This window comes from Rhinatrema bivittatum, chromosome 15 (assembly GCF_901001135.1).
Source record: "Rhinatrema bivittatum chromosome 15, aRhiBiv1.1, whole genome shotgun sequence".
Taxonomy (NCBI): domain Eukaryota; kingdom Metazoa; phylum Chordata; class Amphibia; order Gymnophiona; family Rhinatrematidae; genus Rhinatrema; species Rhinatrema bivittatum.
In genome coordinates this window covers 56,136,324-56,149,394 of record NC_042629.1, presented here as the reverse complement: position 1 = coordinate 56,149,394, position 13,071 = coordinate 56,136,324, and the positions used below count along the sequence as shown (strand labels likewise).

Here is a 13,071-nt window from a genome sequence, read left to right as displayed (position 1 = left end):
TCGTTAAGAGGGTGCCATCACATTGCCCAATCACATTTAAAAAGAGTCTCAAAACTTGGCTATTCGAACAAGCTTTTAATCTATACCAATAATCGCCGCCTTATCTATCCAATCAGGTGCTCCATGTACCGTGACTATTGAATCCAATTAGCACCTAGATATTTAGCCAGGTTAGTCTTATCTCCGCAGAAGAACTCGCGCTACATTATTTATTATTTGTAATTTATTCCCCAGTTCCTTGTTCCAAGTTTATTTCCCTGTTGGATGTAACCGCATTCTTACATGCATGTTAATGTTATAATGCAAACCGAAATGATATGTAACATTGCTACAAGAATTTCGGTATATAAAAATGTTAAATAAATCACAACAGTTCACAATAGGGCACAAAAACTATGTTGTATAAAGTGTCTGAAATTCTAACTCTTAAGCAGGTGCCATCAATATACTGTAACATAATTTCACAATAAATATTATTTGGTGGATGTTATGTCATGTCCAGTTTTTTCTTACTCCACTATAAGATATAGTGCTACTTAACTCTAGTTCTTTGTTGTTTAAAAATAAAAAGGAAGAATTTAGAATATAAAAAATGAGAAATACACGCTTTAAAAAAAAAAAAAAAAAAAGGTGTGTGTGTGTGGGAGTTTGACTGACTGACCGCTACCAACATTTCCCCGGGTTCTCCTCTCAATTCTCTTTGTGGTATGCTTGCTTAAATAGCCATGTTTTTAAACTTTTTCTGAAGGTTTTGATGTTTCTTTGCAGTCTGATTTCTAAAGGTTATTGTTCCATATTGGGGGTCCTGCTAGGGATAGGGCCCTATCCCTTACTTGGGTTGATCTGGCCGTCTTGACTGAGGGAATAGTTAGCAGTGCTTTGTTTGCTGATCTTGGGTTTCTGTGGGGGGTATGTACGCGGAGGGCTGTGTTCAGCCACTCTGCTTTTTCGTCGTGCATAAAGTCTTGTATTGTATTCTTTGTTCAATGGGTATCCAGTGTAATTCTATTAAGTTTTCGGTGATATGGTCTCTCTCTTACTTTTCCCAGTTAAAATTCTTGCAGCTGTGTTTTGTAGTATCTGTAGTGGTCTTATTGTGGTGTATGGTAGGCCCAGTAGGAGGGCATTACAGTAGTCAGTACTGGAAAAAATTAGGGCTTGTAAGACTGAGCGGAAGTTGGTGGGCGTTAGTAGTGGTTTTAGTCTTCTAAGAGTCATAAGTTTGGCGTATCCTTCTCTTACTTTTTGAGATATGTGTTGTTTCATATTTAGTTTTGAATCCATTATCACTCCCAGGTTTCGTACTTTCTCAGCTAGTTGTATTTTTTGGTTGTTGTTGAGTGTAATTGGGTTCTGAATGATTGCTATGTTTTTTCGTTGGCGTTGTAAGGGGATCACAGGCTGTGGCTGTGTCTGATCCAGCCTCTTTCTTCCTATTGAAACAAGAAGACAGGGGGAGGGGAAAATGAGACTAGAATGGACAAAACAAACCAAAAAACAAATTGCTCTCTTCCTGTTTCTACCCACGAATGGCCTGCACTGTCTGCTCCTGTCTCACCCCCTTCCCCCACCTGCCGCCATTTGACAAATGCAGAGGGGGAAGACTAGAGCAGAGACCCTACAGAGAAGTGAACAATTGCTCTGTTCCCTTTTCCAGCCCTTCCCTCCCTTCCTTCTTCCTGGTGCGGAGGGAGATGGAGATTAGGGTAAGAGCCTTGTATGCCCATAGCCTGGGAATCAAGCCAGCTCCTCCACATGGTAGTGCACAGCGCTGCCACTGGGCCGGCCTTGCTTTACCCCTGTTAGTGGTTGTGCATATAATGAGGTTTATCTCCTTGGGACTGGCCAAGCACTCTCTCCAATACTTGATGCTTTCCAGTTGCGGTTTTGTCTACAGACATAGGAGTTGGATCAGTTTCTTGGATTGTTCCGTCTCCCCTTCATGTGAATTGCATTTACATCCAAGTTCCATTTATAATTATGGGTTCTTGGATTGCACGGTTCTGTACAAAGTTTTACTTTTGTGTCCATTTAAAAATGCATAAATAAGAGTGTCAATTGAATAGTGCCAAACAGGCCGATGCAATACCATGCACTCAGGCTAGTGCACAACTTAACCCAGCGTTTTGGACACCCGTCCATAACCCCTAATGCAATAAGGGGATCAGCGCGTCCAAACCAGCGGGTAGCTAATAGCGCTCATCCCATGTAAATGCCACGTTGATGAGGCTATCCGCTAGTATCCCCGTTGCAAACAAAATAACCTTGTGCCTGACGCGCACATTTTAACCCTCAAAACTTTACGCCAGCTCCGGAGCTGGCATTAAGTCTCGAGGAGCCCCAAAACTTTAACAGAAAAGTAAAAAATATGGCTTTTCTGTGGTTCCTCTGACATAGTATCATGGCGATAGTAAGTCAGAGGAACCATAGAAAGCAGCAACATGAGAAACAAATTTAAGAAAAAAGGTGTTGATGGTGGTCAGCTTAGGAAAATGGATACTCTATTTACAAGCGTCCGTTTTTCCTAAACCCACTTCTCCTGGGCAGAGAGAATTTGTTTTTTAGCACTCAGTCAGGGAAAAGTTGGATCCCACGGTGTCAAGCATGCGTTGTGCGTTTTGTAGTCTCACTTTTCTCTGGGGGTTGTTGATCCATTGTTTGCGAAGGGCTTTCAGTGTACTAAGACCTGCATTTTCTGTTTCTGGCCTTGCTTATTTAAGAGTTCGCCACTTAGGGATGCCCCTTGAAGCATCAGATTGAGGTTGTTGGGATTATAGTAAAGAAAAGAAAGTTGTTTTAAAAAAAAAAAACCAAACAAAAAAAATGAGATTTGTGGACTTGATTTCTCCATTTTTCTCATAGAATGAAAGAGGATTAATCATAAATCTCTCTCTGTGTCTGCCTCTCAACATCCCCTTAGCTACTGGGCTGGTTTTGTGTTCACTTTGGCATTAGGTACGAAGGTGAAACGTTGCTCTGCATGATCGATAGGCGTGCCACACTAGCTGGTGTGCGTAATACTGATCCTTCCCCCAGGCACAGACCTACGTCTGCTGTTTCTGTGGACTACTTCCTGACTCTCTCCATTAGCTAAGGCCTCTGACTTGCAGGCTGATAACTCGCATTGTTATAATTGTTAGATTGCTGCTACTGCTTCCTGTATATATTACAAGAGCCTTAAAATGAATGTGGAAGAGACCGGACATCACATAGAGGTCCTGAGCTGGAAATGGAGGAGGTGTCTGTTTCGTGAATGTGAGGATAGAATAGAATGAGCTGTTACAGTGAGTTCTTTTGGGTTGAGAGAGCATTCTTAACCTCAGGTATGCTGTGACACAACTTCTCAAAGCTCAGCCTCTCCTAGATGTGCTAACAGGTGAGCAATTCGGGATAAAACAGTGTGTGTTTGGGTAAATTGGTAATTCCTGTGCCTTCTAATCTTTAAAAATGTAGGTAGTGTGGCTGGGGAATAAATACAAGCATATTCTTTGGATTTATAGACTCATCCTAATTAATAGGATAAGAGGGACTTTTTTTTTTATAGGTGTGAATTAGGGATTTATGTAAAACAAGGGCGCAACCTTACCCTAATAGATTAGTGTCCCCTTGCTTGTCACTGACAAAGTAATATATAATATACCAAATCAATTAAAGGGGCTTTACTTTTAGTATTTAATGTTGCTAAAAAGAATAGGATTGCCAACAGAACGTTACGATGCAGCGAGATGGGAGCTATCCAGTGGTTTGCACTGCGTGTTATGCGTATGATATGATCTACCAGTTGGCGAGATGTTCGGTGTGCATCTGGTGCAAAGAGCTCCTCTTGGTTGTCAGCAGCCTGATCTCTGGAGGCTTGAGTGACAGACTCGGAAGAGCTGGGGAAGGGTTAGGATGGCAGTTGTGATTGACGATGCAATCATTAGGAATCTGGGTGGCTGGTGGGCATGAGGATTGCTTGGTAACTTGCCTGCCTGTTGTGAAGTTGGAATACCTAGCACATCACCTAGATAAAGATTTTGCACTGTGCTGGTGCAGAGCCGGCTGTCATGGTAGACGTGGGCCCTAACAGGAGGGGGAGGGTCTGGAAGCCAAATTCCAGTTTTTAGGTAGAAAGCTGAAACCCAGAACCTCCAGGGAAGGATTCTCAGCTCCCTGTTCCATGCGCAGGATCCCGGAGACAGAGCTCAGTAGTCTCAACGCGTGGATGAGGCAATGGTTCGGGGAAGAGGACTCTAGATTTGTTAGGAGGCTGGCAACATTTCGGGGAAGGGACAGCCTATTCTTTCAGAATGGGCTCAACTTTAATCAGGCTGGATCCTGGCTGCTGGCATTTAACAATTTAAAAGGGGGAGAGAGCAGCTTTTAAGCAAGATCATAGGGGAAATCCTACAGTTGCTGAGAAGTTAGAACATCCCAGTTGGGATGGAAACAGAAGTAGCCCAGGTGCATTCAGAGCTAAATCAAATAAAGATAAACCAGGAAAATGTAACAAATTACTGGGACCAAACGGTATCCCCCCAGAGGTCGGAAAGAACTTAAAAACGAAATGGCAGATTCATTACTAGTAATCTGACCTCTCATTCAAATCTGCTACGGTACCTGAGGATTGGAGGCTGGCCTGTCAAAAGGACTCTTGATGTGATCTGGGAAAAATGACCCTTTGGCCTGCTATTCTGAAGTAATATGGGTAGACTAACGTGGATTTAACAAAGGGAAAGCCCATCTTGGAAATCTGGATTTTTTTTTTCAAGGGGTTAATAAATTGTGAAGAAGGGAGTATCTGTATTTTCAGAAGATGTTTGATTCCTATCACATGATTTCCTGATGAGCCTGTCATGAGGTACTTGGCCACTGTCCCATTGTGGATTGGGAATTGGTTAGAGGATGGGAGAAGGAGTAGGGTAGAACAGTCACTTTTCTCAGTGGAGAAAGCTTAAGTAGTGGTGTGCCCCCAGCAATCTGTACTGGGATTGGGGTTCTTTAATATACCTTTATAAAGGATCTGGAAAAGAATGACGAGTGAAGTGATAATGGCGCAGATGACATAAACTGAGATCGCTAGCAGATTAGTGAGACTGGAGGATTATGCATCTAAATGGCAGATGAAACTTTTAATGTACACAAGTGCAAAGTGATTCACAAAGGGAAGAAAAATCCAAGCTATAGGTACAAGATGCTGGGGTTCATTTTGGGAGCATCACCCAGGGTCTTGGAATTGTTGTGAGCGATACTTTAAAACATCCTCTGCCTACTACACAATGGCAGTGGTGAGGTATAAATAGATGATAATAGTACGTCTGCTTTGGAGTCTCGAAATGTTACCTGAAGGAATCCAAGAACTCTCTTGGCATGAGAACTGTTTACTTGTATTGCCAAGGTAGTAAAGTGATATAAAAGGAAAATCAAGAGAGAATATTAAATAGACCAGCTCAGGGCTCCAGTAATGCTTTCTTTAAAACTAATCGGAGAAAGCCCTTCTTCATCAACGCACAATTAAGCTCTGGAATTTATTAGCTCTGGAATTTGTTGCCAGAGGATGTGGTTAGTGCAGTTAGTGTAGCTGGGTTTAAAAAAGGATTGGAGAAGTCCATTACCTGCTATTAATTAAGTTGACTTAGAAAATAGCCACTGATATTATTAGCAGCAGTAACATGGGATTGACTTCGTTTTTGGGTACTTGCCAGGTTCTTATGGCCTGGATTGGCCACTGTTGGAAACAGGATGCTGGGCTTGACGGACCCTTGGACTGACCCAGTATGGCATGCTCTTATGTTCTCTCTAGTCCTATAGGTCAGATGTACTGAAGGGGTTTTATGAGGGAAAACCTGAGTTGTCTTAGAGGCAACATTTGGCCCCTCTATTAATACAATTCATAATGTGCTATATTGTCCTCCAGTAGAACCAAAAATCCACTTCCTTCGTCTCCTATCCAGTAATTTCCCTTTGAATCTGGGTAACATCTCTTTCCTTTCTTCCGGTCTCCAGTAAGAGCTTTTAGATGTTGGCAGGCTTACTGTGTTTGCTGTTGTACAGAAGTGGTGATAAAACCCTAATTACGTGGCACTTCTCTGTTAAGTACTTTACTGACCCCAGGCAAAACTACTGTTTCTCAGTGTATTTGCCTTGCAAGGGGCAGGGGTGGAATTGAGCCTGAAAGTTATGTGAAGGGGGCCCTACAGCTGCTGCATCTCCCCGGGTGTGGATTTCCTCATTACGTGAAGAACTCTGGCATTGCTTAATGGTGCAGAAAGCAGAAAAGTGGCCAATGGAGGGCTTTTCCCTATGTGCATCACTTTGCAGTTGTCCACATTAAATTTCATCTGCCATCTAAATGCCCTTGTGAGACGAGGAGACTGGGCATCTGTATAGCAGATAAAGTGACTATGGATAAGTGCTGGGTTCTGCATTAGGAGTCGCCACTCAGGAAAAGGACCTTGGAAACGTCAGTGTGCCACGACTGTCATCAAAAAAGCAAGCCATGTTAGGAATGCAGCAAGAAGCAATGGAGAATATCACGTTTGGGCACAAAAGGATAGAGAAGGAATAGAGTATTTTGTGTGCGCTTCTGGTTGCCATATTTCAGAAAAGACAGAGGAACTAGAAATGGTGCAGGGAAGGCCAACAAAAATAAGTGGTGAAACACTCCCTTAGGGTGAGAGGCTACGGGTCTGGGTAGAGATGGCTGAAAGGAGACGTGAGGTGGAGCAGATAAATAAAGAATGGTTATTTACTCTTGCGAAATGCTAAAATAAGGGGACATGCCATTAAATGACCAACCAGGGGATTTAGAACAAATCTTAAAAAATAATTTTTCCACTCTGTGCGCAATCAAGCTGTGGAATCTGTTGCCAGAGGGCATGGTCAAGGTGCCTAGTATAGCAGGATTTGAAAGGTTTGACCAAGTTCCTAGAGGAAAAGTCTGTAAAATGTAAACCAGGTACTAGGGAAAAGTCATTGCTATCCCTGGGAATGAGTAACAGGAAATGGATTGACTTTTTGTGACCTGGACTGTGTTCTGGGTCAATGAACCTTGGTCTGGCTCAACATGGCATATCTTATATCCTTATTTTTGTGTTTTATACTGCTTTCCTAGTCAAAAAGATCATCCAAAGTGGCATGCAAAGAATGCCAAAATGCAACACAAAACAACAAAAAACCACACATAACAGTAAGATAATATGAAAAGTGCCCATTGGTGCAACAAAATAGAACCAGTGAACAGGCAGCTAATACCCACTCAATATGTAAGTTAGGGACGCTGCGTTGCTGATATAAGTAAAGCATAAATCGACCATCTTTTTTTTTTCCCCTTTGAAATTTTCTTGCAAGGATCAGGTAATAAGGGCAGCAATGAAGGCAGTTGGAGGCAGTTTTCAGTCTGTTCGGTATCAAATCTGCCAGCGTGGTTTTTCCATCCTTGCCCGGGTGGGAGAGAGCAAGCATGCATACAATGTTTAATTTATTGCCCCAGGTCATTCGGATAAGTAAAATGAAATATTGATCTGCTTGCTCTTCTGCTTGTGTTTAACAGATAGCAGCAAACTGCTGCAGAACCTGCAGCCCGAGTACGGGACATACCGCCTGGCAGCCGCTACATCCTGCATGGTGAGTACCTGTAACCCGAGCACACTAAATCCTGCCCGACATGGTAAGCACGGAACCACATGCTAAGTTCCCATATATTAAGTGCTCGGGCCATACAAGTGAACTCCAGCACGTTGAGAGCTATCTGAAGGGAGAAACTGTTTGGGAAGGAGTGGCAAACGATAGTTGAGTTGGCAGAGATGTAAAACCTGTGAGCAGTTTTGCCATGTTCCCCTTTGCTCTTCTCACTTGCCCAGTACATGTGCATCTCTTAATCTGCCAGCAGGGTTTCCTCGTCTCGGAGGAGGTGAAGGGCCGTGAGTTCTCTCCCTGCAAGACTTGCAGAAATTCTTTGGTGATTTTTTTTCCCGCCAGTTGGTAAAGAGGTGTCCCTGAAAGCTGCATTAAAATCGGGGCTTTGATGGCCCTTGAGAAGAGGAAGCTACCGATGTGAGTGGCATGTTCTTGAGTGCTGTGCAGAGGGCATTAGGGATATTCTGTTCCACTTCCGTGCTCATGGCGTGTAACTGAGACCAGCAGATGCGAAGCTGCGCGCTCCTACCTACCTACCCCCTCCTGCACCTCTCCTGCCTGTCAGATGAGGAAGGCCCGGCACAGGTCCCATGGAGATCTGCCTCTGGGGTCCAAAGAGGCAACGAAGCAGTACGGCAGCAGCCTCGAAAGGCTGACTGGGCTGGTGCCTTGGTCAGACTGCTGACGTGCCCAGTGGGAAAGAGCATCCTAGCCATTTTGGAGCCAAGATTTGCAAAGTAAGGACTCCTAACGCCCGTGAATCTGTTTTTAAGATGGCAGGGCTGTGCCTTTTTAAAAAGTGAAATCCTTTTAAGGTTGAATATTTTTAAGGGGGAGACCCAGCAGCATTATACGCCTGCTCCTTTTGGGCTTCCGGCTCAGGTGGAACCAGGGTGGGGATGCAGCACCATATGCCTACATTCACCACGCTCGCTCCAGCTGGTCCAGCCTAGTCCTTGACCAGAGGCCATGCAGCTTCTGGAACCCTGCAATCGTCTGCCCTAATTCTGGCTCCAGGATGACCGGAGCTCGCTCCCTCCCAGGGGCTATGGACGTTACCTTCACAGCTTCCCGACTCCTGGAAGATAGAAGACCTGATCAGGAATTAAACCCAGGTGGTCCTCATGGCAGCACATGCCACTGTGCCACCAGGCTGGCCCTGAAAAATGGTTTTAGAAGTAACATGTTTTTTCTTAACAAAAGAAACCTTTATTTCTTGTTTTATCTTTTGCACCTTAAGCTATGCCTTTGACCAGGTTTATCCATGAGGTCTGTTCCATTGAACCTGGTCTGCTAAATAAAATGTTTTTTAAAATACCCAAAAGATTGAATGATCTGCACAAATGGACCAAGTTCTACGTTCTGGGCTGAGGGTGAGATGGCATGCAGAATAAATCTATTAAATATAAATATTTTGCCGCCCTGTTTTATTTTTCAGTCTGCCCTAGAAGAGGACTTTTTTTTTTTCCCCCAAAGACACCTGCTCAGGTGGCTGAATAGTTACCCGGATAAATTCACCAGGCTGAAAACTGCTGTCTTCTCAGCAGCTAAAAGCACATGGGGAAGGTATTTCACAGTGCGCCATGGGGAAAAGGAGACGTGGGTGGGGTTAGGCAAAGTACTCACAGATTTCCTTATGAAAAGTCTGCAGATACTATTTTTACCCATTTAATCTTGACAGGCCCATGGTTTCAAAGGAGAAACTCTGCAAGGAGTTTCCCTTGTAATATTAGCTGGGCCTCAAGCTCCCCGTAGTGTGTGAAGATTCCCTGCTAAGGTATTCTTGGAATAGCATGGCCTTAGCTCCATCTTTATATTTGCGAAAGAGTCTTCCAGGAATGATAGCAGATCAAGACCAGTTGGCTCAATGTGGCTGGCTAAGGATGGGAGCAGGATGGTTTTGCTGAATCTTCGCAATTATTTTTGGGTGGCTAGGCTGGTGTGCATCTGGGAATAGTTGGGTGAAAATTTCATCCTCCTCTACTTTATTCCAGCCTGTCAAATATCTCCATGTTTCTATCATGTTCTCCTATCCCTTCTCTCCCTCCACTGAATACATTTTCAATATCTTTGGCCTTTGTAGCATTTGTGTTGCTGGATAACCTTGGGGTGTGCTGTCTGCAGTTCTTACTGGCCATTTCTCAAGCCCTGCAAGTGAAGCGTTAATGTTAAGCCATATGCCTAAAGATCCCATGTCCCTTGACCTGTTGATCTGCTAAGTTAGCCCTTAATGGAGTTTTGATGTGGTTTTCCTCAACTTTGTCATTTCATTTTCATATTTAAATCGTCTCTAGACTATTCCTTTGATGGTGTCTTGTGCAAGTCTTAGGGTAAAACACAGTGCTGTGCTGAATTGCAGGGAATTTTGTACTGAATGTGAAGTTGGTGGCTTTGAAATGCTTTTGTGAAGGAATTGGATGGTAAAAGTAGAAGATATTTAATACGGGAATGATCCTTTATTCTGAACTTTCTATGTAAGATCATGTAAAGATCGTAGTTAGGTCTTTCTTTAAGCTCCAGATGCTATGTAGGCTAAAGACAGTTATTGCCAGCTGAACATTTTAGTTCTGTGCTGCAAGCATTCATTTTAACGGGCCTGAATTATTGCAGTGCACTGTTAACTGGTTTACCAAACCTCTACTGATAGTGTAGAATTCAGCGGCTAACATTTTGACCGGGACTTGCAATCAAGAGAAAATGATATATCCAGGCCAGTCAAAACTCTAGCCGCTGAACCAAGGCATTGCATTGGCTGCCTCTAACAATGCGTATTAGGTATAACATTTTAATGAGAGTTTTTAAATGAATGAATAATCAGATAACTCCTTGGGCCAATTCAGTGTTACAATTTTACATTCCAACGAGATTGTTGCAGTTGTCTAATGCTGGCCTCTAAGAATGTGCCTTTGTTGACCATTCTTTTGTGGTATGTGTGTATGTGTTTTCCATTGTATAAGCACAGACCCGCGTGCACTATGAAACAAATCACCGATGAATGCATATCCCTACCGGCCTCCTTGATATTAACATCTTTTTCAAGTAGTTAATTTATGTGGATCTCAGGATCTAGCCTTATCGGTGGCTGGGCCTGAACTGTCCTCTTCTGCATTCCATTAGGGACTGTCTTGTGCCACCCGGTTCAGGAAGGCAATAAAACCTATTTATTTTGCCAGGCATTTGGAGGAGAGCTAAGTCGTCATTTTCCATGACTATCAGTCTATTCGGTTCTTGATGTTTAAGGATTGTTCTGTATGTCTCAGGACACGATTCAGTCCTAGAGTATCACACTGCTGATGAATTGTTTTGACTCAGCTATGATGTCTCATTCATAGGCTTCTTGTTCAGGTTATAGTTGTATATTTGTTGGTATTTTTAGTTTTTGTGTTTAATAGTTTGTGTTTTATGTTGTTTTAGTCAACTATGTATTTATATACTGCTATTAATGGTTTATTAATTTTTATTTATTGCATTTAATAAAAATTCTAAGAGTAATCTTGTACAAAAATAGGAAAATGGAAATGTGTAACTTCTGATTTACGATGCTTAAGGAAAATGTTAACTCTTAACCCACAAAATGGGGGGGGGGGGGGGGGAGTACAGAATTACAGTGGGGAAAATGACCGAAATTAGCATGGCTCAGCAATTTAAACAAACTAGCTGAACTTATGGAGGAGACATCAAAGGGGGAGAGAACATTGGCAGAAGGGTTGATGTTTGCCTTTGAACTATGTTGGTTAGCTGTTGAGGGTCAAAAAAAACATATTTGACTACTTGCAGTTTAACCACACATATATTGCTATTAATGTTTTTATTATAATCACGCCTGGAACATTTAGACATGAGTGGGCTATAGATTTTAGAAACATAGCTAAGGACCTTCATTTTTATTATTTTTTCCCTGGATTATTATTTTTTCTATTTTCTTTCTTGTAAATCCAAATAATAAACAGTTCAACTCAAATATAACACCAACTCTGACCTACAGTATTTCCCATCCACCCCAGCCCTTTCCACTCGAATCCAGCACAGTGAGGTACAAAAATATATTCAAAACAAAAGTTATGAGTGAAAGGAAAAAAAGGGCAACCTTTCTCAAAGGAATCCATCCGCCCTGTAAGTCACGGCACTGTCTTGTACAGGAGGCAAACATTTTCAGTTCTTGACATACCATTACCCTTAAGCACAGTCAGCTTCTCAGAATAGTAACGAGTCCTCAAACTTTGATCTACAACAGGAAGAGTCTTCCATCAAACTGCCAGTGCACACCTAGCTGCAAGTATAATTGGTGTTACCTATATTTGTAAATTCCTAGGAACATTAACAGCCGAGAACTATCTTGGGGTCCTTGGGGGGCAACAGCATAACCAATATCCTGTATCCACTTAAAGATCAAATCCCAATACTTCTGATAGGCCTGCCAAATATGAAATAAGGTCCCCATAACTTTTCCCTGGAATTGGCAACGAGCAAAAATTATTTTTACCTAGAAAAATCAGTTCTTTCCACTTTTCTCCATTAAGGAGGAGGTGTGCAGTTTTCAAACTGATCATTTTGGGGCAAAGAGCACGGGAACTTTTTTTTACCTCCAGCCTAGCCCCAATTTTCAGAAGGAAGTTTGTGTGTGTGCTTTGAAAATTGCCATAGTTCCTGGACTTTTGTGCCTGCTTTTTGTGTGGTTAGAATTTCAATGAAACATAATCTGCATTGCTTTGAAAACAGTTTATACGTGTTTCCAATCCTGCCCAAAATGTCTCCTTCCAAATCGGCTAAAAGTACTTGTGCGTGTGAGAACGCCATGCATACTTTTAGCAGACTGAGGGGAAATAATTTTCAGACAAGCCAATTTACCGTTGCAAATCGCTATTTACCTGCATGAATGGCTTAAAAAATCCCTTTCAAAGGGAGTTAGTTTAATAAACCCAGTGCTAAAGGTCTGCGCTAATTTGTTTTTAGCATACATATTAAGTACTATGCCAAATTGTAATTTCTTATGTAATAAGTTGGCATGCAACAGTTAAAAAACAAAATACACAAAATACACCACCTCTTAACTATTGAAGTTTAAAACGATAGTAAAGTTTTTTAACTTGCATCTCTAACATTAAAGTTAAAATAAGAGATTTTATGGTCTAGAGCCCAGAGTTCAGATTCAAGGACCATGAGCCATTGTCCTCTGCACCAGAGCCTCAGGTTAGGGGCCCACAGACCTAAGATCTGTACCAAGTTCAGGAGCTCCAGACCAGAGACTTCTGTATCAAGGGCTCCTAGCCAAGAGCCTTGGCCCTCAGTCTAAAAGTTTAGGTGGTACGTTCGTGGGCTGAGTCAATCTAGGTGACCCTCCCCACTGAGCCCCCATCCCATTACCTTGCTGCTCTTCTCTGGCCATTTAAAAAAATGACCTTGAGCCAGCAGAGGTCACTGACCTCAGCATAAGGTATGAGCTACAACTGGCTT

At 42.5% G+C, this 13,071-nt stretch overlaps 1 protein-coding gene across 10 annotated transcripts in view; it reads left to right on the top strand.

Annotated features, from left to right (window-relative positions):
* ATP13A2 (ATPase cation transporting 13A2) overlaps nt 1-13,071 on the top strand; it is a 135,288-nt gene that overhangs the window by 51,916 nt on the left and 70,301 nt on the right. For 9 of the 10 annotated variants that reach the window (XM_029577867.1, XM_029577863.1, XM_029577865.1 and 6 more), the window contains one exon: nt 7,532-7,605. In XM_029577867.1, coding sequence (XP_029433727.1) covers nt 7,603-7,605 — 3 coding nt within the window. In that variant the 5' untranslated portion in view covers nt 7,532-7,602. Of the gene's footprint in view, nt 1-3,065; nt 3,377-7,531; nt 7,606-13,071 lie in introns of those variants that run through there. The other variant, XM_029577866.1, reaches the window with a different exon arrangement.